The 25,958-nt window shown below is 51.8% G+C and overlaps 1 protein-coding gene across 4 annotated transcripts; it reads right to left on the reverse strand.

Moving 5' to 3' along the window:
* Window positions 1-4,995: 4,995 nt before the first annotated feature.
* LOC137677231 (guanylate-binding protein 1-like) lies at window positions 4,996-16,735 on the reverse strand. Of its 4 annotated transcripts, none has more exons than XM_068424516.1 (11): window positions 16,641-16,735; window positions 11,741-11,952; window positions 11,522-11,649; window positions 11,140-11,249; window positions 10,621-10,823; window positions 10,261-10,503; window positions 9,681-9,961; window positions 8,226-8,438; window positions 7,998-8,100; window positions 7,674-7,867; window positions 4,996-7,523 (listed from the first exon to the last, which is right to left on the reverse strand). In XM_068424516.1, exons 2-11 carry the CDS (start codon window positions 11,931-11,933, stop codon window positions 7,314-7,316), a joined length of 1,878 nt encoding a protein of 625 aa, XP_068280617.1. In that variant the 5' UTR covers window positions 11,934-11,952; window positions 16,641-16,735; the 3' UTR covers window positions 4,996-7,313. The 4 variants fall into 4 exon arrangements, with proteins under 4 accessions (XP_068280617.1, XP_068280616.1, XP_068280615.1 ...); XM_068424515.1 differs by having other exon boundaries at window positions 7,674-7,870; XM_068424514.1 differs by having other exon boundaries at window positions 11,504-11,649.
* Between the last annotated feature and the right edge of the window lie 9,223 nt (window positions 16,736-25,958).

The following is a 25,958-nucleotide window of genomic DNA, read 5'->3' on the forward strand; positions in this document are numbered from 1 at the left end:
TAAGTGAGGGAACAACAACAATAAACAACGTTGCAAAAGCAAACTCTCACCAACTCCCAGCTGCCCAGACAGTTTCAGAGTTACACCCACCTTAAGAGATATCCCCCTACCTCTTCTTCTTTGATCCCACTTTGGTATCGCCTAGCATGATGTTATCTAGCGTGGAAGGGTGGTGAGATAGAGGAGCAGGTTGCCCAAAGAAGTTGTGGATGCCCCATAGAAGTTGTGGGTGCCCCATCATTGGAAGTGCTCAAGGTGAGGCTGGATGGGCTTTGAGCAACCTGATGGACTACAAGAAGTCCCTACTCACATCGGGGGGGTTGGAGTAGATGATCTTTGAAGGTCTTGGCCATTTCCCCTCCCAATCCCTTGCCCATTTCCATCTACCTCGCTGTGGGGGGGATGAGTGGGAAAGAAGAGGCGGCCTCTGCACTGACCCAGCACTGACACGCTCATCCTACAGCCACCCGAGAGTCGCGGGTCCCCCTGGCCCCCACCGCTGATTCCCCAGCACAGACCCAACAACCCCCTCCTTGCTGGCTGGTCCAGCTTCAAGTTTGCTGGTGAGTGCACAAGTGCACAGCAGGTTTGAGGAAGATGCAGATATTTGCCCCCCCAGCAGCAGGGACACAGGCTGTCACCCATGGTCCTGCTCCAGACACTGGCTTTGAGCCCCTCGCTCACCCCAGGCCTTCACAGTAGCTCGTTTTTGGGAAACACACCATTCCCACCCCAATGTCTGGTAGCCAAGACACCCATGTGCTGCATTAGCTGCACTGAGAACCCCCACTGGCCCCAGTAGCTGGCACTGGGATCCCCATTCACCCCAGTAGCTGCCACCCTTTCCAGAACAGTGCTCAGGATCTCTCCACCCTGACTTACAAGCCCACCAGTTGCATCGTCCCAGCTGGTCATCCCAGGAGCAGCACCTGTACTTGCTGGATGGCTCATCAGGTAACGAGTCTGGTGAGGGTTGTTTCGTGCACCTGCCCCGTTCGTGTTCCTCCCTTTCATACAATCATAGAATTGTTTTGGTTGGAAAAGACCTTTCAGATCATCAAGTCCAACTGTTAACCCAGCACTGCCAACTCCACCACTCATGAGTTTCTTCTCATCCCAATTTTTGCGAGGCCCTTAGCTGATGAATTCAAAGAAGAAACATTCTCTGTGTATCCTTACAGTACTGGGTGCCTTCTGTCCCTCAGCCTTCAGCAACACAGTCTCAAGGCCCCTGTGACATGTGATAGGGTTCAACAGTGGATGAGGCTTGAGTCAGGGATGTCAGGAGAGAACCTGGCCTGTAGAAGTCCATGGACATGCAGGGCTGCATCTTCTCATGCTGAGAGAAGGGACTGATGTCCTTGCGAGGCTGCTCCCTATCAGCTTTAGAAAGATCACAGAGACTGGGAGAGGTCCTAGGTGGCCAGTGAAAGGAAGGTGTTGCACTCATCATCAAACATGGCCCAAAGGTCAATATTGAGAAATTCAGTGCAGTCAACCTCACTTCCTCCGGTCTCTAGTACTACCCCTCATGTAAGGAGGTCTCTTGAAACCCATTTCTGGGCACATCACAAATGAGAAGGTGGTTTGGAAGAGTCAGCATGGATTTACCCAGAGCTGCAGATGGGGCGAGCCATCATCCTTAGACAGAGTTTACCACCAGCTTTTGATCTCATTCCCAAGCAACCTGGCTCCAAGAAGGCCCGATCCCAGCATGCTGTGGGGGGTCGCTACTGACCTCAGTGCATTCACAGGCTGGGCCTCGATCAGAAGGACCAGGACGCCCAAGAGCAAGGCCAGGGATGGAGGGTTCAGTACACCACACCTTCCTTCTTCACTGAGGGACTCCTCATAAGCTTCTTTTCCTCCCTTGACTCAGGCACTTAAATCCAGTGGGTCACCACCCCCATTGCAGGTCGCAATGAGCCTGAAGGGGCCAGGAAGATGGCACACACCCTCACCAACCTTCATTGATTCTTTTAGGCCTGTTGCCTTGGCTATGGTTATGATGGGTAGCAGCAAGACCCCGAGGGCACTAGTAGGCCTTAATGGACCTCACCAGCCTCACCTGGAGACCCACACCCCACGCCCATGGTCCCAGGAAGTCGTTTAAGTTCAGGCCTGGGCCTTCAATATCTATGTGGGCTTTGGTGAAGAAGCATCAGTTGGAAAGCAATGAAGGTTGGTGAGAAATGAGGGTTGGTGAGAAAAGCTCATTGAGATGATATGGGCTCACCCACCAAATCCCACTGGATTACCACATTTACCACTTCCTCAGAGGACTATGAGTTACCTCCCCTTGTTCATGATGATGCAGATGATGTCAGGGTGAAAACGGGCCCAAGCGGGAATTTTACTGAAATCCTGCTTGGACTTGACCATAAATCCAAGGACTGTGATGAGGTGACTCTTCTGGTCGTCCAGGCATTACTACAGTGTCCCTGTTTTGGGGAACAGCACCATCTGGTTGCAGCATTGTTTTACGAAATCTACTCAACTTTTGCAGATTTCAGACCCTCTTGTGACTTGAGCTCCCCCCAACAGGAGAAAAGAGGTTCCTAACGATCTACTGGTGCAATTTGAGGAGAAGCAGGGAAAAGTTTTGCAAAAAATGTTTCAGCAGGGAATATCTGGAAATATGAAGGGTATTTCCCCTTTCTGCAATGTCCTTCTTACTTCCACAGCAGTTCCCAGTGGACTTCCCAGCAGTGGCTGGACAGTTGCCTGGTGGAAAAGACCTTGGGATGCTGGTCGACAGCCATCTGAATATGAGGCAGCAGTGTGCCCAGGTGGCCAAGAAGACCAAGAACATCCTGGCTTGTATCAGAACTAGTGTGGCCAGCAGAACTAGGGAAGTGATTGTCCCTCTGTACTCGGCACTGGTGAGGCTGCACCTTGAATCCTGGCGTCAGTTTTGGGCCCCTCACTACAAGAAAGACATCGAGGTCCTGGAGCGAGTCCAAAGAAGGGCAACGAAGCTGGTGAAGGTTCTGTAGCACAAGCCTTATGAGGAGCGGCTGAGGGAACTGGGGCTGTTTAGTCTGGAGAAAATGAGGCTGAGGGGAGATCTTATCGCTCTCTACAACTACCTGAAAGGAGGTTGTAGTGGGATTGTGTTAGTCTCTTCTACCCAGGTAACAAGAGTTAGGACGAGAAGAAACGGCCTCAAGTTGTGCCAGGGGAGGTTTAGATTGGATGTCAGGAAAACTTTCTTTACTGAAAGGCTTATCAAGCTTTGGAACAGGCTGGCCAGGGAAGTGGTGGAGTCACCATCCCTGGAGGTATTTAAAAGACATGTAGACATGGCACTCAGGGATGTGGTTTAGCGGTGGTCTTGGTAGTGTTAGGTTAACGGTTGGACTCGATTATCTTAAAGGTCCTTTCCAACCAGAACCATTATTTGATTCTATGACACAGAGTCTTTTATGGAGCCTTGTGTGGGACAGAAGACGGCCTTTGTGTCTGCGGTCTTGGATGAGATGTCCCTTCAACCCAAGAGGCTTTTTGTTGATGCCTCAGAATGAGATTTAAATGTAGGACAGAAAAGAAATCTAAATGAGGAGACCAGTGATGACTGGGTTCATCAGTGTACTGGGTCGGTACTTGGACCAGCGATGTTCAGCATCTTTTTCTGCGATGTGAACAGTGGAATTGGGTGCACCCTCAGCAGGTTTGCCAACGACATCAAGCTGTGTGGTGCGGTCGACACGCTGGAGGGAAGGGATGCCATCCAGAGGGACCTTGACAGGCTTGAGAGCTGGGCCTTTGCGAACCGTGTGAAGTTCAAGAAGGCCAAGTGCAAGGTCCTCCATGTGGGTCAGGGCAATCCCAAGCACAAACACAGGCTGGGTGGAGAATGGATTGAGAGCAGCCTTGAGGAGAAGGCCTTGGGGGTGATGGTTGACGAGAAGCTCACCTTGAACCGGCAATGTGTGCTTGCAGCCCAGAAGGCCAACCGTATCCTGGGCTGCATCCCCAGCGGCGTGGCCAGTAGGTTGAGGGAGGGGATTCTGCCCCTCTGCTCTGCTCTTGTGAGACCCACCTAAAGTACTGTGTCCAGCTCTGGGGCCCCAACATAAGAAGGACAGGGAGCTGTTGGAGCGAGTCCAGAGGAGGCCACAAAGATGATCAGAGGCTGGAGCATCTCTGCTATGGAGACAGGCTGAGAGAGTTGTGGCTGTTTAGCCTGGAGAAGAGAAGGCTCCGGGGAGACCTTAGAGAAGCCTTCCAGCACATGAAGGGCTACAGGAAAGCGGGAGAGGGGCTTTTTACAAGGGCATGTAGTGATAGGATGAGGTGGCACAGTTTTAAACTGAAAGAGGGGAGATTGAGATGAGATGCAACTGCCTGCATGGTGGTGATCTCCCCTTGAGCTGGGACACCTCTTGAGGTTACTCCTCGAGGCAGAGAGACCTCTTGTCAACTGCAGATCTTTGGTGAGTGACCAATGTCACACATAACCTGGTATTATAGTGCACTAAGATTTAATATTGGTAACTTTGATTTTGTATTGCTACACTTTGATTCTGCATTGGTAGTTTTGAATCAGTGTCAGATATTTTGTGCAGTAAGTAATAGAGTGAACCTTGTCTTGAACTTTGTTAAATCGCACTTTCACAATGTCATATTTCTATAAAATCACTTTTGCTGATACCTTTGGCGGTGGTTCTTTAAGTGGTCTAAATTGCCCAGCCATGACAAATTGGCATCACGGAAGGGAAGTCATGTCAGGGGCTACTGCCACTGGGGTGACTGCCTTTGGACCAGCCCCTCTGGCCATAAGGAACTCAAAAACCTCTACACCTTCATGGTACTGCAACAGTTGGTGTCCCTGCTTGTTCTCATGGTGCAGCTGAAGATTTAAATCCCTGTAGGGAAGACGAAAACCCCTTTGTCCATGGGTGTTACGGGTTAAAGCCGTTAGACAGCTAAGCCCCAAACCGCTTGTGGGATGGAAGAGAGAATGGGAAGGGTAAAAGTGAGACAACACATAGCTCGAGATAAACACAGTTTAATAGGTAAAACAAAAGCTGCGTGCGCAAACAAAGCAAAATAAGGAATTCATTCACTACTTCCCATCGGCTGGCAGATGTTCAGCCATCTCCAGGAAAGCAGGGCTCCATCACATGTAATGGTGGCTTGGGAAGACAAAGGCCATAACTCCAAACAACCTCCCTTCCTCCCTCTTTCCATCAGCTTTTCTTGCTTGAGCACAGTGTCATATGGTCTGGGATATGGCTTTGGTCCGCTGGGGTCAGCTGTGCCACCTGTGTCCCCTCCCAAGTTCTTGCCCACCCCCAACCTACTCGCCTTTGGGTGAGAAGCAGAAAAGGTCTTGATACTGTTCAGCAGGTGCTAAAACAGGGGTGTGTTATCAACAAATCCAAAACACAGAACCACACCATTGTCTAAGGAGAACATGAACTCTATCCCAGCCAAAACCAGTACAATGGGACACACACCTCCCATGAACGCCCTACAGCCATCTCCTGCTGTGTCAGCCCAGACACCCTTGGGAAGGGGCACTCAGAGAGTTCTTGGTCTGAAGAAAGGAAAGGGGGAGCAGCATGGAGATGGGGTGAGTGAGCAGAGAGCAGAACAGCCCTTTGGGGAGAACTCCCTCACAGGTTCAAAGTGAGAAGAGCCTTGCTAAGGACCAGGGTGGCAATAGGTACATAGCAGACGATGGCTTTCATCCACTGCTCCCTGGGTCATGGGCTCACTCCTTCTGGGTCACTCTGCCCAGGACTGATGCCAAGCAAACCACGGAGTCTCCCACAGCATCCTCCTAGACAAACTAGCTGCCCGGGGCTTGGATGGGTGGACTCTTCGATGGGTTAAAAACTGGCTGGATGGCCGAGCCCAGAGAGTGGTGGTGAATGGGGCAAAGTCCAACTGGCGGCCGGTCACTAGCGGTGTCCCCCAGGGCTCAGTTCTGGGGCCGGTGCTGTTCAATATCTTTATAGATGATCTAGACGTAGGGATTGAGTGCACCCTCAGCAAATTTGCAGATGACACCAAGCTGGGTGGGAGTGTCGATCTGCTGGAAGGTAGGAAGCCCCTACAGAGGGATCTGGACAGGTTAGATAGATGGACCGAGACCAAGGGCATGAGGTTCAACAAGAACAAGTGCTGGGTCTTACACTTCGGCCACAACAACCCCATGCTGTGGTACAGGCTGGGGGAAGAGTGGTTAGAGAGCGGCCCGGCGGAAAGAGACTTGGGGGTGCTGATCGACAGCCGGCTAAACATGAGCCAGCAGTGTGCCCAGGTGGCCAAGAAGGCCAATGGCATCCTGGCCTCTCTTAGGAATAGTGTAGCCAGCTGGTCTAGGGAAGTGATCGACCCTCTCTACTCGGCACTGGTGAGGCTCCATCTTGAGTACTGTGTCCAGTTCTGGGCCCCGCACTTCAAGAAAGATGTTGAGGTGTTGGAGCGAGTCCAGAGGAGGGCGACCAAGCTGGTGAAGGGTGTGGAGCATCTGACCTATGAGGAACGGCTGAGGGAGCTGGGATTGTTTAGCCTGGAGAAGAGGAGGCTCAGAGGTGACCTTATTGCAGTCTACAACTACCTGAAGTTGTAGTGAAGTGGGAGTTGGCCTCTTCTCCCACACAACTAGCGACAGGACAAGAGGACATAGCCTCAAGCTTCGCCAGGGGAGGTTCAGGTTGGACATTAGGAAGAATTTCTTCTCAGCAAGGTTTATTAGACATTGGAATGGGCTGCCCAGGGAGGTGGTGGAGTTGCCATCTGTGGAGGTGTTCAAGAAAAGACTGGACATGGCACTTAGTGCCATGGTCTAGTTGCCATGGTGGTGTCAGGGCAATGGTTGGACTCGATGATCCCAGAGGTCTCTTCCAACCTGATTGATTCTGTGATTCTGTAGTGCTCACCAAGTGGATTCCTATTTATTCACAACCTCCATGCTACCTCATGCTGCTGCAGTAAGTGTGACCCTAGGATGTGAGCTTAAAGCTCTCTCGGGCATGATTCCCATAGCCCTGGTGAGGAGGTCTCTAGAAGAGGTGGGTTAGATTCCACCAATGGCATGTTCTGAGCATGGCAAAATGCTCCCAGACCTGTCTGCTGCCATTATGGCCTTTCTGTGCCCCAGGCCACCCTGGCTTTTGATGTTCCCCAGGCCTTCAGATGAAGTGAAAGAAGGTGCTCTGGGAGGGAAGAAGAGAACATCTTCTGGAGGAGGCATGCATGAAAACACTCTATGGCAAGCATGTTGCAGGAAGGGCTTTCAAAATGTCACAGAATTGTATGTGAGGACGCTACACACCTCTCTTACTTTGGTACTACAGGGCTTATAAAGAACGTGGGAGAGATCCCCCACTACCGGATCTCCAATGGCGAAATATGACATCTGCCAAGTCTAACAGTGTCTTTGCCATTATTTCGATCCAGGACATGATGTTGTTCTTGGTGGTGTAATATTCCTGCTCCAGTCTACTGTTCATCAGTTGCATGTGGGTGGCTTTGTCACAGAGGCCCTCTCTGAGCAATGCACTCTCCTCCTGTGAAGACAGGCAGGTTGTTACTGAGGGCAGGTGCGTGCAGTGAGAGGAGCACAGAGACATGAAGCAACGGGAGGGACATAGCTGGGACCCCTTTGCCATTCCTCCCTGCTGGCCACATCTTGGCCCCTGCACTCTCCCACTTGGTACCTTTGATTTATGGCTCATCATCTTCTGGAGCTCCTCCAGCTGCTTCGCACAGCTCTCCTCCAGCTTCTTTCTCAGCTGAAGTTTGTGCTCTTCGCAGCTGCGTAACTGGTCCTGCAGCTTCTGCTTGTCTTCTGCCTCCTTCTTCCTCTGGACCTCCCTCTCCTGCTCAGCTCTCTCATTCCGGTCTTGCTCACCTGGTGACAGAGAAACAAGGGTCTTGCAAGGGCAGGAGCTGAGCGCACAAGCCCCCAAGGAGTCCTGTTGTCCCACTCCATCATGCTTGCCCCTCTACAGGCAGTGGCATTTCTCCAGACCACAAGTTACTTTTCAGCTCCTTGTCCTTCTCTGTCAGGGAGACGTCTGCGTTGAGGATGACTTTGGCCACAGCCTGTTTTCTTTGGAGGAACTCCTGCAGGACAGCATCAGCCTGGAGGACCACAGGTAGAAGAGGAGTCAAGGGGAGAAAGAGCAGCTGGGGAGAAACTGTATCTTGTGGGAAGGGGATGGGACATGGAGCCTCTCCCCTTGAAGGGGAGCTGCTCTTGTTCCTACCTTCACCCCCTTGCCAGGAAGTTCCCGATATTTCCCCACCAGTGCCTGCTCGTCTCCTTTGAACAGCTCGTAACCCCCTGGCACACTGTAGGCACCATCTCTGATTCGTCTCTCCAAGTCCTGGGAGAGGTCCTTGAGAGCAGCCTCGCACTTGACACGAGACGCCTGCTCGTTGTCCGTGCAGAACTTCTCCTTGACCTGCTGTACCTGGCGCTGTGCGGAAAGATGCAGAGGGAAGGCATCAGCCCAGGCTGAGCTGCATCCACCACTCTCATGCTAGGGAAAAATCAAGCCAGGTCAACATGGGAATTGGGATCTCCAGTCTGGGGGTAATCAGCTGGGAGGTGACAGATGGGGAGGGCCTTCTGCACCCACAGACATCTCTGCACCAAGGTGCACAGGGGCAGAGAGCATGCCAGGGACCACGGGCTTCACAAAACACAGGGACAAGAATTCGTCAGCAGCACAGGGGAGGTGTGGAAGGCTACAGGCTTCGAGCCAGGGCACAGACACATCTGGGTGCAGCAAGAGTTGGGGCAGGGCTGAGCTTTGTCCCTGTTGCAGCAGAGCTTTAGAACCTAGGGAGAAGAGGGAGCACAGCAGGGACGGCTTCCAGTCTGCAGAGTGTGGGAGCAGGCGCTGGGACAGACTCGTTGGTGGAGACTCCCTACAAGCTCAGAAGCGATTCATCCGAACAAAGAGGAAGTCAGAGAAAAACACCAGGAGGCCTGCATGGATGAGCAAGAAGCTCCTGGAGAACTTCAGACAGAAGAAGGAATCCTCTGAGGGTGGAAGCAAGGGCAGGTTGCCAGGGAGGGATACAGAGAAATTATCCGGGAAGCCAGGGAACAGGGTAGGAAATCTAAAGTGCTGAGGAGGGCCACGAAGATGCTCAGAGGGCTGGAGCACCTCTCCTATGAAGACAGGCTGAGAGACTTGGGCTTGTTCAGCCTGGAGAAGAAAAGGCTCTGGGGAGACCTTCTAGCAGCCTTCCAGTACCTGAAGGGGCTCCAGGACAGCTGGAGAGGGACTTTTTACAAGGGCATGGAGTGATAAGATGAGGGGTAATGTTTTTAAAGTGAAAGAGGGTAGTTTCTGATTATATCTTAGGAAGAAATTCTTTCCTGTGAGAGTGCTGAGACACTGGCCCAGGTTACCCAGAGAATTTGTGGATGCCACCTCTATGGCAGTGTTCAAGGCCAGGTTGGATGGGGCTTGGGAGTAACCTGGTCTAGTGGAAACCTTGCCCATGGCAGGGGGGTTGGAAGTAGATGATCTTTAGGGTTGCTTCCCACCCAAACCATCTGATGATTCTATGGTTCCACGAGATGGCACAGCAGTGTCCTCTGGCAGGAGGCAGGCAGATCCCTGTCCCCCAGGCCCATGCTATTTTCCCAGACCTAAGAGTATGATGATGTCCCTGGGGGAATTCTGGCTGGTCTGGGGACCACCTACTAGGAGATCTGCCTGGAAACAGCAGATGTTATCCTCAAATGCCCGTGCCATGAAGAGCTTCAGTGCCTCCTGCTCGCACTTGGTGTGCAGCTCCAGCAGCTCCTGAAGAGTCTCCATGGGCAGCTTCACCTGTTGCTTCATCAGATCTTCATACAGCGTCACAGCTGCTTTCACTGCTGCTGTGTTCTCCGCCTCTGCCAGGGCGACCACTGCACTCTCCAGGCACGGCACTGCCCCGCTCTGGATGGTCTTCACGTAGGTCTCTGCCAGTTTCCCCAGCACTGCCAAGGAGGACCAAGGATGAGACATCTGCAGCCTGAACAAAACGCAGGCTGCCATTCACCCTGGGCCCTGCCATATCCCTGCTGCCTCCCTCCCACACTCTTCCTGAACTTCTTTTCCTAACTCTTTCCCACCCTGCCTGCAACATCCAGAAGCTCCAAGTCCAGCGCCATGGACAGCAGCCAGCACAAAAGCTCTCCCTTTCCCCACCTGCCTCATTTGACTCTGCATTGGATCCTGCCCCACACACAGGACCAAGAGCTGCTGCCCATCCAACCCTCTGCACAGCAGTACTCACTGTTCCCTGTTACGAAGTGGCCGCCACGGACGGTCTTAGGTGGAGACGTTTCCCAGATGTAGCTGCAGAATTTCTCCACCTGCTGCAGGAATTCAGGATCAATCTCATCATCCTGAAGCTCCTCCAAGCGGACCAGGTCCCTCTTTCTTGCTGGTTGGTCAAAAACAAAGCACTTGCGACCTGGAAAGAACTGGCGGATGCATGTCCGGGGCTGGTTGTAGTGTTCAATCTCCGGGCTGCTACCTGTGGGGTAAGAGGACATGGAGCAAGTTCACCAGGCTTGGGCTGTTGTTGAATTACACTCCAATGCTGCTGTGTCTGAGGCTGGACATCTCCAGCAGCACAGCACCATTCCCTTACCAGCCTTTAACTTCAGTGCGTTCTCCAAGTATTCGTCCTCAGAGATTTCCTTCCCATCTACCTCCAGCCGCAGTGTGAAATCCCGGACAGCCCAGACAAAAGTCGGGAAGAAGAGGACAAATTTTTCTGAATCCTTCAGTTCATCTTCACTCTTCTCAGGTGCTGCTTTCAACTTGATATGCTCAGACAGCTTCATCACATAGCTGGAGCTCTGGCTAAGGAAACAGGGACCTCAGGTCTGAATGCAGGGGCATCGCCATCCTGCAACCACTCAGCACTTCATGGGGAAGAGAGGAGACTCTGCAGGGACAGAGAATGGCCTGGAACCACCAGAGGGAGGAGGGAGAAAAACCCTCAGCTCTGAGGTCCAAGACATGGGACTCCTAAGGACTCAAAGCATGTCACTAAGCACCACCCAGTGGTTGTGCAGCTGTTTGAGGAGCTGGGATTTGTCAACCCCTAGCCCACCACACCGGGAGAGGAGGGCATCCCCTGGTGCTGCTGTCCCACCAAGGATACTGCAGCTGGTCCATGGCTTGCTGGTCAATGGTGCCTTTGCTGTTGTAGATCAGGGTGCTGGAGAGCAGTACGGTTAAGACAAAGATCCATGTGTCGTTGTTGATGTCGCACTGTAACAACAACCCTTGGCTCTTACCAACAACACCCCCTGAGTCTGAGCAAAGCCCCGAATCCCCACACCCTGAATGCCCCTAACCAACAGGCCATGGCAAGACCAGTTTTTGCAGAGACCCATCCCCATGGCCTCTGGCTCTTCCCAGCACACAGGCCAAAGGCCACCAGAGGTGATGGGACACCTTGACTCTGATCACCATGGTTGGGCCCTCAAGAGCTTCCACAAAGTGCTGGGAATGCACAAAGGGACCTTCTGCTTCTTCCACACCTTCTCCACATCACCCAGCCCTTCAGTGTCCAGCAGCACCAGAGTGTGTCCAGGCTTGCAGGGGTGAGGTACACACCACATCCAGATACCTTTGGTGTGGGACTGCATGCTGGAGCCCAGGGAGAAACCTGTGGGGAGAACGCAAGGGTCTCAACAGTGTTAAAGACAGAGTAGGAAAACCCAGGTCCCTTGGCCATGCTGTGCTGGGACCTTCCTCACCTTTCCTCTGACGAGCCAGCCTGTTCATGAGGTACGACTTGCCAGTGCGGTACAGCCCTGCGATGGCCACCACAACCACAGGCTGGGTGACCTCTGACAGCACCTGCAGGGCTTCCTGCTGGACCACCAGCCCCTTCCTCTGGCTGTTCTCAATGAGGCAGACAGGCACTGGCATGAGGATTCTGGAAGCCATTGCTGACAGCGAGCACGGCCTGCAGAGGAGAAGGCGAGACAGGCTGGTTAACAAGGTGGAGACATCCCACAGTCCAAACAGGGACAGTCATTATCATCCTACTTCCTTTTTCCAAGCAAACCATGCATTGCACCAAATTCCTTCCACCACGCCTCCTCTTTTTGCCCCTCGCAATTGATGCTGTAAAGGCAACACTGACGCTTAGCAGACGTGCACGGCCCCTTCCCGTTTGCCTGGTGACAGAAATAGCTCAGTTTCTGAAAGCCCAGTGGGACAATGCGAGTACTCTGCATTATGTCCTGAACACCAGTTTGAAGCTTGCTGTGAGGTTAATTATTCTAAAATGGGTGTGGGACATAGCAATGGCCTCAGACAGGGCTCTAGAGCAACAGCAATGACAGGAGGGTCACACCATCACAAGGAAAGGACATGTTAGTGGATAAATTAGGGGAGCTGCTTATGAATTGCTTCATTAATTTCGTATGCCCGACCCCATAAACCCCCTCTCACCCTCCACTGTGCCTCTCACGGGGACATGTTTGGTGCTTGCCCTTGCAAGGCTCCAAGGTCTTCTTTCCTCCTCCTATGCATTGGTGGGTGTTCCCCTCCCCACAACCCAGCCAGAAGCACGTGTGGTCATCTTTGGAAAGTACAGCCACTTAAAAGAAACTTAAATGAAGAGTCTGTCCTAGTCCAAAGCAGGACACAAGTATGGGGCTGTGTTTTAGATTTGTGCTGAAAACAGCGTTGATAACACAGACATGTTTTCGTTATCACTGAGCAGTGCTTACACAGAGTCACGGCCCTTTTTGCTTCTCATGCCACCCCACCAGTGAGTAGGCTGGGTGTGCACAAGAAGTTGGGAGGGGACACAGCCGGGACAGCTGACCTCAAAGGACCCAAGGAATATTCCATACCATGGGATGTCATGCTGAGCTCTAACACTAAGGAGCAGGTTGGCCGAGGGCTGCTGCTCAGGCACTGGCTGAGCATCAGTCAGGTGGTGGTGAGGAATTGTTTTCATTTGCATCGCTTGTCTTCTTTGGGTTTTATTTCCATCTCTTTGTAATTTTCCTTTTCATTACAGTTTATTATTATTATTATTTTATGTTATTTCAATTAATAAACTGTCTGTATCTCAACCCATGAGTTTTCACACTTTTACCTTTCTGATTCTCCCCCCCCATCCTGCTGGGGGGAGTCAGTGAGTGGCTGTGTGGGGCTTAGTTGCCAGCTGGGGTTAAACCACAACAACCCCCAGCCTAGTCGCTGGTGGGGTGGTATGAGAAGCAGAAAGGGCCTTGATGCTGTGTAAGGTCTGCTCAGTGATAACAAAAACATCTCTTCATTATCAACATTGTTTCCTTCACAAATCTAAAAACACAGCCCCATACTTGTGTCCTGCTTTGGACTAGGACAGATTCTGCAGTTGAGTTTCTTTTAAGTGACTGTACTTTCTGAAGTTGACCACACACGCTTGTGGTGATGGAAACCAGGGTCCCTGTTGGGTGTGTTTGTTCCACAAAGGAAAGGACCGTAAAAGTGTCGCACCTGTGGGGAGGAGTGGACAGGGCAGGTGACCCAAACCTGACCAATGGGGTACTCCATCCCACCCACGTGATACTCAGTTTAAAGCTGAGGGACCACGAGGGTCACACTCTCTGCCCCTGTGGCTTGTGTCCAGGGAGGGTGTCCACTCTCAGCTTCTGGAGGTGACTCTTGTCAGCTGTAAAGACCAGGTGTCCCTTTAGGGATGATATCGTATGCCACCCAAGTAAATGGACCACCATGGACAAAGGTATCAGGTACCTGAGAGAGCTGGCTGTGCAGGAGATGATCTATAGTGACCCACAAACTATTGTAGACCCTGACGAAATGCCGTGCAGCCGACCTATGTTGCGGAAGTTGGTGCAGAGTGCCCCATCGCCATATGCCCACACACTGTCACTATTGGTCTGGGGAGCAGAGGGAGAGATACCAGCTGTGGGTGATGTGGCTAACCAAATACAACAGCATGAAGACAGCCTCTCCCCTCCCCTACAGGCCTGCATCTCAGCTGTAGAAAAACTAACGAAGCAATCTGAGAATTTCTTTGATTGATAGATTGTTTGAGAGATTGCCTGAGATGGAGAACAGGTCCTACTCGCCACCTACACGGACCCACATCGCAGCCATCGAGAGAAGATGCCCTTCCACAAGACTGGCCCAAGAGAGACAGAACACCCCTCGAGGTGACATGTGGCGTGCCCTGTGTGACTGCGGAGAGGACGTGAGCAGATGGGATGGAAAACCCAATAGTGCTCTACGGGCACTGGTACGCGACTTGCGAGGTAAAAAAAATACAGGAGGGGGTTTCTCCAGGAAGGTGGCTGCTCCAGTTTCTACTGGGCTGATCTCCAGTCAGCATAGATGGGATTCTAGTCCCTCCCCACCAGCCACAAACAAACAGGATTAGAGGGGCCGTGCCTCCAGCCAGGTGGAGGAGAGGGATAACAGAGTTTACTGGACTGTGTGGATGCGATGGCCTGGCACGTCAGAACCACAAGGCTATAAAGCCCTGGTAGACACTGGCGCACAGTGCACCCTGATGCCATCAAATCATACAGGGACAGAACCAATGAGCATTTCTGGAGTGACGGGGGGATCTCAAGAGCTATCAGTATTGGAGGCCGAAGTGAGCCTAACTGGTAATGAGTGGGAAAAATCATACTGCTGTGACTGGCCCAGATGCTGTGTGCATCCTTGGCATGGACTGCCTCACCAGAGGGTATTTTAAGGACCCAAATGGGTATCGATGGGCCATTGGTAGAGCAGCTGTAGAGACTGACAACATTAAACAGCTGTCTACCTTGCCTGGCCTCTCAGAGGATCCTTGTCTTGTGGTGTTGCTGAAGGTAGAGGAACAGCAGGTGCCAATCGCTAACACAACAGGGCACCAGCGACAGTATCGTATCCAGACACTTCCCGACCCCCCTCCACACACTGATTCGACAACTAGAAAAGCAAGGACTGACCAGCAAGATTCACTCATCCTTTAACAGTCCAATAAGGCCAGTGCAGAAGCCTAATGGAGAATGGAGATTAACTGTAGACTATCATGCCCTAAATGAGGTTACGCCACCACTAAGCGCTGCCGTGCCAGACGTGCTCCAACTTCACTGTGAACTGGAGTCAAAGGCAGCCAAGTGGTACGCCAACACGGACAGTGGTAATGCATTTTTCTCTATTCCCTTGGCACCAAAGTGCAGGCCACAGTTTGCTTCTACCTGGAGGGGTATCCAGTACCCCTGGAATCGATTGCCCCAGGGGTGGAAACACAGCCCTACCATTTGCCAAGGACTGATCCAGAGTGCACTGGAGAAGGGTGGAGCTCTAGAGCACTTGCAGTACATTGATGATATCGTTGTATGTGGTGACAGAGCAGCAGCAGTTTTTGAGAAAGGGGAGACAATAATGCAAATTCTTCTGCAAGCTGGTTTGCTATACAAAGAGGCAAAGTCAAGGGACCCGCACAGGATATACAGTTCTTAGGGATTAAATGGCAAGATGGGCATCGACAGATCCTGATAGCGGTGATCAACAAAATAACAGCCATGTCCCCATCAAAACTGTTTTAACTTTCCAACCCCTAAGCCTCTCGCCCTTTTATCTTTTCGTTTTCCCCTCTGGGGAAGGAAAGGGCGTCTGTCATCCGCTTCACAGCCCCACACAGCCTCAAACCACATCCACCTACTATGAAGAAAATTAACTCTATCCCAGCCAAAACCAGCAAAGGGTGCACAAGAAGTGGGGAGGGGACACAGCCAGGACTGCTGACCCCAGCTGACCCAAGGGATATTCCGTACCACAGGATGTCATGCTCAGCAATAAAAGTTGGAGGAAGAAGGAGGAAAGGGGGGGACATTCAGAGTGATGGTGTTTGACTTCCCAAGTAACAGTTACGCGTGACGGAGCCCTGCTGTCCCGGACATGGGAAGGAGTGAATGAATTCCTTGTTTTGCTTTGGTTGTGCACACAGCTTTTGCTTTACCTTTCAAACTGTCTTTATCTCAACCCACAACTTGTCTCCCTTTACCTTTCCGATTCGCTCCCCCCAATCCCGCTGAGGGGAAGTCAGCGAGCAGCTGTGTGGGACTGATTTGCCAGCTGGGGTCAAACCACGCAACCCCCAGCCATCACCCAGCCCCTGCCAGGTACCAGTAAACCCCACGGACACAGAGGCAGCACAACAGCTGCGGCTGCCCCACTGCAACCTCCCAAACACCCCAGGACTCGCTCCAGTAACACCGAGCTCCACGGACACTGCCCACTTCTGGACTTTGAATCTTCTCTGAGGACCTCACAAGCCCTGACCTCTTCCAGGAACACCAAGGGGGCTGCCAGTGTGGGACTAGAGGCTGCCCCTCATGTCACGGGCACTGCCAGCTCAGCAGGGAGCAGACGAAAGGTTAGTGTATAGGGCCCAAGCTTAGGCAAGTCTAAATTGCATGCAAAGCCAAGGTGAGGGTTCCCACCCATTCCCCTTGCTCTGTCCCAGAGCCCAATTAGACCTTTGGATCTTTTTCTCCTCCAATCCGGTGGGGTCCCTGTCACTTGCTGGGGTCCCTGTCGCTTGCTGGCATCAGGAGTCATTCCACAACCCAGCTGTGCAAGGGTGCTAACAGCAGGGTGAGCGGAGCGGAGGGGGCATAAGGGGAAGGGACTCACCGTTGTCTTCGTCACCAGCTCTGGGCTGAAACAGCTTTGCTGCAGCCTGGGTCCTGCTCTGCCTTTTCTCCTGTGCTCTTGGTCCGTCTTCTCCTATTCCGAGAAATAGTGTGAGTCAGAGACCGAAAGTGAAAGTCACGGGCTAGGAGGGAGGAGGAAAACTCCTCACTGGCTGGTGGTTTGAGCCTGGCCAGCAGCTAAGCACGAAAACTTGGGCAGGCGAGATAAAGATGGTTCAATAAGTGAGGGAACAACAACAATAAACAACGTTGCAAAAGCAAACCCTCACCACCTCCCAGCTGCCCAGACAGTTTCAGAGTTACACCCACCTTAAGAGATATCCCCCTACATCTTCTTCTTTGATCCCTCTTTGGTATTGCCTAGCATGATGTTATCTAGCGTGGAAGGGTGGTGAGATAGAGGAGCAGGTTGCCCAAAGAAGTTGTGGATGCCCCATAGAAGTTGTGGGTGCCCCATCATTGGAAGTGCTCAAGGTGAGGCTGGATGGGCTTTGAGCAACCTGATGGACTACAAGAAGTCCCTGCTCACATCGAGGGGGTTGGAGTAGATGATCTTTGAAGGTCCTGGCCATGTCCCCTCCCAATCTCTTGCCCACTTCCACCTGTCTTGATGTGGGGGGGATGAGTGGGAAAGAAGAGGCGGCCTCTGCACTGACCCAGCACTGACACGCTCATCCCACAGCCACCTGACACTTGCGGGTCCCCCTGACCCCCGCTGCTGATTCCCCAGCACAGACCCAACAACCCCCTCCTCGCTGGCTGGTCCAGCTTCAAGTTTGCTGGTGAGTGCACAAGTGCACAGCAGGTTTGAGGAAGGTGCAGATATTTGCCCCCCCAGCAGCAGGGACACGGGCTGTCACCCATGGTCCTGCTCCAGACACTGGCACTGAGCCCCTCACTCATCCCAGGCCTTCACAGTAGCTCGTTTTTGGGAAACACACCATTCCCACCCCAATGTCTGGTAGCCAAGACACCCATGTGCTGCACCAGCTGCACTGAGAACCCCCACTGGCCCCAGTAGCTGGCACTGGGATCCCCATTCACCCCAGTAGCTGCCACCCTTTCCAGTACAGTGCTCAGGATCTCCCCACCCTGACTTACAAGCCCACCAGTTGCAAAGTCCCAGCTGGTCATCCCAGGAGCGGCACCTGTACTTGCTGGATGGCTCATCAGGTAACGAGTCTGGTGAGGGTTGGTTCGTGCACCTGCCCCGTTCGTGTTCCTCCCTCTCATACAATCAGAGAATCATTTTGGTTGGAAAAGACCTTTCAGATCATCAAGTCCAACTGTTAACCCAGCACTGCCAACTCCACCACTCATGAGTTTCTTCTCATCCCAATTTTTGCGAGGCCCTTAGCTGAGGAATTCAAAGAAGAAACATTCTCTGTGTATCCTTACAGTACTGGGTGCCTTCTGTCCCTCAGCCTTCAGCAACGCAGTCTCAAGGCCCCTGTGACATGTGATACGGTTCAACCGTTGATGAGGCTTGAGTCAGGGATGTCAGGAGAGAACCTGGCCTGGAGAAGTCCATGGACATGCAGGGCTGCATCTTCTCATGCTGAGAGAAGGGACTGATGTCCTTGCGAGGCTGCTCCCTATCAGCTTTAGAAAGATCACAGAGATTGGGAGAGGTCCTAGGTGGCCAGTGAAAGGAAGGTGTTGCACTCATCATCAAACATGGCCCAAAGGTCAATATTGAGAAATTCAGTGCAGTCAACCTCACTTCCTCCGCTCTCTGGTACTACCCCTCACGTAAGGAGGTCTCTTGAAACTCATTTCTGGGCACATCACAAATGAGAAGGTGATTTGGAAGAATCAGCATTGATTTTCCCACAGTAAATCACGCCTCACCAATGTGATCACCATCTGTGATGAACTGTTTAGAGATGTGGATGAGGCAAGAGGAACAGAAGCCATTTACTTTGACTTTGGCAAGGCTTTTGAGTCTCCCATGATGCCCTTCTACCCAAGTAGGAACATTGCAGTCTGGATGCGTGAGAACTTCACTAGTAGAAAGCTCGTTGGATGATGGGGCTCAGAGGATACCTGCTGAAGCTACAGCTCTCCTCCCAGGTGCAGCTGCAGATGGGGTGAGCCATCATCCTTAGACAAAGTTTACCACCAGCTTTTGGTCTCATTCCCAAGCAACCTGGTTCTGAGAAGCCCCAGTGCCAGCGCACTGCGGGGGTCGCTACTGGCCTCACCCCCTCCACAGGCTGGGCCTCAATCAGAAGGAGCTGGACCCCCAAGAGCAAGGCCAGGGATGGAGGGTTCTGTACACCACACCTTCCATCTTCACTGAGGGACTCCTCCTGAGCTTCTTTTTCTCCCTTGACTCATACGCTTAAATCCAGTGGCTCACCACTCCCATCGGAGGTTGCAATGGGACTGGGGGGGGCAGGAAGGTGGCACACACCTTGCATGAATTCAGAGCAGCCCTGAGGAGAAGGACTTGGGGGTGATGGTTGATGAGAAGATCAACAAGAGCCAGCAATATGCGTTGGCAGCCCAGAAGTCAACCATATCCTGGGCTGTACCCACAGAAGTGTGGCTAGCAAGTTGAGGGAGGGGATTGTCCCTCTACTCCACTCTCATGAGACCCCACGTGCAGTACTGCGTCCAGCTCTGGGGCTCCCATGGGGCTCCATGTCCATACAGTGGGGACAACAGGCTTCTGCACCAGGTCTCAGATGACTCACCTGCTACTCCTCAAGGACTTGCCTGTGTCTCCACTTCAAGGGCTCTGAGGCTGCCATCACTCTTCCTTCTGTGTGATATTGAGTTTGCAGCACTGAAAGTTATAGAATCACAGAATCATAGAATCATTTTGGTTGGAAATGACCTTTAAGATCACCACTAAACCATGCCCCTGAGTGCCTTTTAAATACCTCCAGGGATGGGGACTCCACCACTTCCACGGGCAGCCTGTTCCAGTGCTTGACAACCCTTTCAGGGAAGAAACTCTTCCTGACATCCAATCTAAACCTCCCCTGGCACAACTTGAGGCCGTTTCCTCTCATTCTCTTGCTTGTTACTTGGGAGAAGAGACCAACACCCACCTCACTACACCCTCCTTTCAGGTAGTTGTAGAGAGTGAGAAGGTCTCCCCTCAACCTCCTTTTCTCCAGACTAAACATGCCCAGTTCCCTCAGCTGCTCCTCATCAGACTTGTGCTCCAGAGCCTTCAGCACCTTCGTTGCCCTTCTCTGGACTCGTTCCAGGACCTCGATGTCTTTCTTGTATTGCGGGGCCCAAAACTGACCCCAGGATTACACAGAATCACAGAATCACAGAATGTCAGGTTTTGGAAGGGACCTCGAAAGATCATCTAGTCTAATCCCCCTGCTGGAGCAGGATTACCTAGATCATATCACACAGGAACGCGTCCAGGCGGGTTTTGAACGTCTCCAGAGAAGGAGACTCCACAACCTCTCTGGGCAGCCTGTTCCAGTGTTCGGTCACCCTCACCGTAAAGAAGTTTTTCCTCATATTTATGCGGAACCTCCTGTGTTCCAGCTTGCACCCATTGCCCCTTGTCCTGTCACACACAGAATCACAGAATCACAGAATCAACTAGGTTGGAAGAGACCTCAGGGATCATCGAGTCCAACCGCTGCCCCTACACCACCCTGTCAACTAGACCATGGCACTAAGTGCCATGTCCAGTCTTTTCTTAAACACATCCAGAGATGGTGACTCCACCACCTCCCTGGGCAGCCCATTCCAATGTCTAATAACCCTTTCTGTAAAGAAATTCTTCCTGATGTCCAACCTGAACCTCCCCTGGCGAAGCTTGAGGCTGTGCCCTCTTGTCCTATCGCTAGTTGCCCGGGAGAAGAGGCCAACTCCCACTTCACTACAACCTCCCTTCAATGGATGTCACTGAGAAGAGCCTGGCTCCATCCTCATGACACTTGCCCTTTCCATATTTATAAACATTAATGAGGTCACCCGTCAGTCTCCTCTTCTCTAAGCTAAAGAGACCCAGCTCCCTCAGACTCTCCTCATAAGGGAGATGTTCCACTCCCTTAATCATCTTCGTGGCTCTGCGCTGGACTCTCTCTAGCAGTTCCCTGTCCTTCTTGAACTGAGGGGCTCAGAACTGGACACAATATTCCAGATGCGGCCTCACCAGGGCAGAGTAGAGGGGGAGGAGAACCTCTCTTGACCTGCTAACCACACCCCTTCTAATACACCCCAGGATGCCATTGGCCTTCTTGGCCACAAGGGCACACTGCTGACTCATGGTCATTCTGCTGTCCACTAGGACCCCCAGGTCCCTTTCCCCTACACTGCTCTCCAACAGGTCTGTCCCCAACTTGTACTGGTACATGGGGTTGTTCTTGCCCAGATGCAGGACTCTACACTTGCCCTTGTTATAGTTCATTAAATTTCTCCCCGCCCAACTCTCCAGCCTGTCTAGGTCCCTCTGAATGGCTGCGCAGCCTTCTGGTGTGTCAGCCACTCCACCCAGTTTTGTGTCATCAGTGAACTTGCTGACAGTGCACTCTATTCCCTCATCCAAGTCATTAATGAATATATTGAATAGTACTGGTCCCCGTACCGACCCTTGAGGGACTCCGCTAGACACAGGCCTCCAACTGGACTCTGACCCATTGACCACCACTCTCTGGCTTCTTTCCTTCAGCCAGTTCACAATCCACCTCACTACCCGATCATCCAGACCACACTTCTTCAGTTTAGCTGCGAGGATGCTGTGGGAGACCGTGTCAGACGCTTTACTGAAATCGAGAGAGACCACATCCACAGCTTTACCATCATCTATCCACCGGGTTATGTCCTCATAAAAGGCTATCAAGTTGGTTAAGCATGACTTCCCCTTGGTGAAGCCATGCTGAGTGCCCCTAATGATCCCCCTATCCTTGATGTGCCTAGAGACAGCACCAAGAACAAGTTGTTCCATCACCTTTCCGGAATGGAGGTGAGGCTGACCGGTCTATAGTTACCCGGGTCCTCCTTCTTGCCCTTTTTGAAGACTGGAGTGACATTTGCTTTCCTCCAGTCCTCAGGCACCTCTCCCGTTGCCCACGACTTAGCAAAGATGATGGAGAGTGGCCTAGCAGTGACTTCCGCCAGCTCCCTCAGCACCCGCGGGTGCATCCCATCAGGGCCCATGGATTTATGGACGTCCAGATTGCTTAATTGGTCCCTGACCCAGCCCTCATCAACCAAAACAGACTCCTCCTCTATCCTGACTTCTTCTGGGGCCTCAGGGGTCCGGGGCTCCTCAGGACAGCCTCCAGCAGTATAGACAGAGGCAAAGAAGGCATTCAGTAACTCCGCCTTCTTTTTATCCTCTGTCTCCAGGGCCCCCACCTCATTCATCAGTGGGCCTACATTGCCTCTAGTGTTGGTTTTACCTGCAATGTATTTGAAGAAGCCCTTTCTGTTGTCCTTGACCTCTCTTGCAAGGTTTCATTCCAAGGAGGCCTTAGCTATCCTAGTTGCCTCCCTACATCCTCTGACAACAGACTTATATTCCTCCCGAGTGGCCAGCCCCTCCTTCCATGATCTGTACACCCTCTTCTTCCACTTGAGTTTGCCCAGCAGTTCCCTCTTTAACCATGCAGGTCTCCTGGTACCCTTCCTTGACTTCCTACTTGTTGGGATGCTCTGATCTTGAGCTCAGAAGAAGCAGTCCTTGAATGCTAACCAACTATCTTGGGCCCCCTTACCTTCTAGTACCCTGACCCATGGGATTTCCCCTAGCAATTGCTTGAAAAGGCCAAAGTTGGCCCTCCTGAAGTCCAGGGTTGTGATTCTGCTAGATATTCTGTTCCTGCCACATGAGAACCTGAACTCTACCATCTCATGGTCACTACAACCAAGGCTGCCCTCAACCTTCACCTCTTCAACCAGACCCTCCTTGTTAGTGAGGATAAGATCCAGCAGCGTTCCTCTCCTAGTTGGCTCCTCCACCATTTGCATCAGAAAGTTATCATCAATGCACTGGAGGAACCTCCTGGACTGAGGATGGCTGGCTGAGTAGGCCTCCCAGCAAATACCAGGGTAGTTGAAATCCCCCACGACATCCAGGCCCTGTAATTGCGAGACTGCTCTCAGCTGCCTGTAGAAGGCCTCATCCTGTAGAAGGTGTCAGTATGACACCTCCCACCCTCCTCGAGGGATGCAAAGAGAAAATGAGGCCCTGGTGCTATGAGGACAACGTGTGTCCTCATAGACCGTGGTGACAGAGACAAGTGCTATAGACAAGGAGACAAAGACCTCAGTTCTGTTGGTGCTGTTCAGCCTTGGCAGCACCCTTGGCCATCTCCACCCCAGGCTGTCCTATGCTATCCCATGCCTGTGCCTGTTTCCCTGCACACTGTAGACATCCCACACACTTACCTTACAAATCAATGCCTGAGATGTTTAAGGTTCTTCCAGTCCTGTTGGCTTCTCTTGGATTGGCAAAGGACTTCAGGGGTGTGAGAATATCATCCTCCTCCAGCCATGTCGTTCTGCATGTGTCAGTCTCACTTGTCATCATGACATCATGCACAGGTGAGGAGGGCCTGATTTAAACAAGTAGGTGTTCACAATTAAACTAAGAAGTCAAAATGTTTCGGGCCCAAGAGGCAACATCACACCACTAGCAGAGGCTGGTGCTGGGGATGCCATACTTGGAGCTAAGCCACATGCAGAGGAGGAATCCATAACTCCAAAAATCAAGGTAACTCTCATCAGTGGTGACAGAAATACTGAGCATTCAGGACAGAAGGGACCTTGGGATGTCTCTAGACCAACCTTCCACTCACATTGGGATGAACACCAAGTTCGCACCAAGTTCCTCAGGGCTTTGCCCAGCAGTGTCCTGAAAACATTTTCTGGAGGCATTTGGAGGAATCCTGGGAATCCTCGAGAAAGCTGAGGGGGCCTTTTGCTGCCAGGTTAAGAGAGCCACAAGTTTCTGTGATTCCCAGTAAGCTGCTAGCAACTTCTAGCAGTTTCTAACAAGCCCTTTCTGCTGTCCTTGCTCAAAAGATGCATTGCTGAGAGGCTGCAGAAACTTTTCCAGCCCTTGTCCTGTTGTTCCCTGCTGCTCTTCTGTGTAGACACCAATGACACAGCCAAACGTGGAGCTACAGGCTGGTCAGCCTCATCTTGGTCCTAGAGAACACAATGGAACAGCTAATCCTGGAAATCATTTCCAGGCACACGAACAACAAGAAAATCTTCAGGCGCAGTCAGCATGGATTCACCAAGGGGAAGTCATGCTTGACTGTCCTGATAACCTTATCCAATTGAATGACTGCCTTCGTAGACAGGCGGAGAGCAGTGGATATTTTCTGCCTTGATTTCTGCAAGACTTTTGACACCATCTACCATAAGATCCTCATGGACAAGTTGCTGAAGTCAGGGCTAGATGAACAGACAGTGAGGTGGCTTGAAAAGTGGCTGAACGGCTGGGCCCAAAGAGTGGTGATCAGTGATATGAAGTCTAGTTGGAAGCCAGTAACTAACAGTGTACCCCAAGGGTCAATACTAGGTCCAGTTCTGCTCAAAATGTTCATGAATGATCCAGATGATGGGGCAGAGTGTACTGTCAGCAGGTTTGGTGATGACACCTAGCTGGGAGGAGTGGCTGATACACCAGAGGGTTTTGAAGCCATCCAGAAAGACCTCAACAGGCTGGAGAAATGGGCTGACAGGATCTTCATGAAGTTCAACAAGGAGAAGTGCCAAGTCCTGCCCCTGGGGACGAACAATCCCCAGCACCAATATGTGCTAGGGGTCTCCCAGCTGGAAAGTAGCTAGGCAGAAAGGGCCCTGGGGGTCCTGGTGGACACCAAATTGAGCATGAGCCAGCAATGTGGCCTTGTGGGAAAGAAGGTGAATGTTATCCTGGGCTGCACTAGGCAAAGTATTGCCAGCAGGATGAGGGAGGTGATCGCCTTTATTCGGCACTGGTGAGGCCACAGCTGGAGTACTGGGTCCAATTCTGGGCTCCTCAGTACAAGAGAGACATGGACATACTAGAGAGAGTCCGACAAAGGGCCATGAAGATGATGACGGGACTGGATCATTTCTCCTATGAGCCCTGCAACAGGTTGCCCAGGGAAGTTGTGGAATCTGGTGACAGATGCACAATCGAAGAAAAATTAAAATTAGCAAGAGGAAATGCTACGAAGTTAAGAGAAAAGGAATTCTTTTTAGGATGTTAGGCACCTGCCTAGAAGCTGCCTGTCAGGACAGGAAATATAATAACAGAGAGAGACAAGATCTGAGAGAGGAAATAGAAGGCAGGAAGGAGCTGAGCTGTTACTGTAGCTGCCAATTGAGCAGCTACAGAAGCAGTTACAGGAAGAAAAGTAGAAAAAACAAAAGTTGGAAGAAATGATTGAGATGATGCTCATGCGGGTCCCGCATCCCCCTAGCCCCATGTGAATTAGGAAACTGAGAGTGTCCCCAGAGGATTGGGATGGTTATATTTGAGGCGATCCTGTTGACTCTGATGAGGGAAATTATGACCCCCTGTTCCCCTCAGATTCCCCTGAATATGAGGCTTAACCCATCATTAAAGCAGAATACTCTGAAGGACCTTGGGGTGCTGCTCAGCGACATACTATATGAGCCAATCCCTGGGATGTGTTACAACTGGCAAACTTATAAGAGAAATACAGCAGTGTCCTGGTTTGGCCCAAACCAGGCCAATTAGTCTTAGAGAAACCAAGGTCACTGCTAAATTCCTCACTGCTTACGAGTGAAGAGCAGAAGGGGGGTCACACCTGCAGGGAGTTGCAGATGGGGCAGGTGGCCCAGAATTGACCAACAAGGTATTCCATCCCATACACGTCATTCTCACTTTCCTATTTATCACTAACTCACCGCCTCCTGGAGGTGGGGCCCAGGAGGGACGGGCCCTCCTGTCTCCCACTGATTGGTACGAGCTTTGCCAATTCTCCAGCTAAAAGCCTGCAGGTGTAATGGCAGGGGGAGCTACTGCATTTTCCCCTCTGCCTGTGCTGTGGGGAGCAACTCTGCCTGAGGAGGATTTCCAAGCTCTCGATCTTGGTTTTGTATATATTTGTATATATTTGATTATTTCTATTATTCTTATTATACTCTTTTTCATTACTATAGTTTATTAAAACTGTTTTAACTTTCCAACCTGTAAGTCTCTCTCCCTTTTCCCTTTTCCTTAGGGTGGGGGGGAGAGGGTTAACAGAGAGCGTCTGCCACCGGGTTAATAGCTGGCCCAGCTTTAAACCGTGACAAGCAGAAAGCCAGGTGAAACTGAAACTGGATATTTGTGGCATGTCTGCCTGAGTGGCAG

The sequence above is a fragment of the Nyctibius grandis genome, unplaced genomic scaffold (assembly GCF_013368605.1).
Source record: "Nyctibius grandis isolate bNycGra1 unplaced genomic scaffold, bNycGra1.pri S41, whole genome shotgun sequence".
Lineage (NCBI taxonomy): Eukaryota > Metazoa > Chordata > Aves > Nyctibiiformes > Nyctibiidae > Nyctibius > Nyctibius grandis.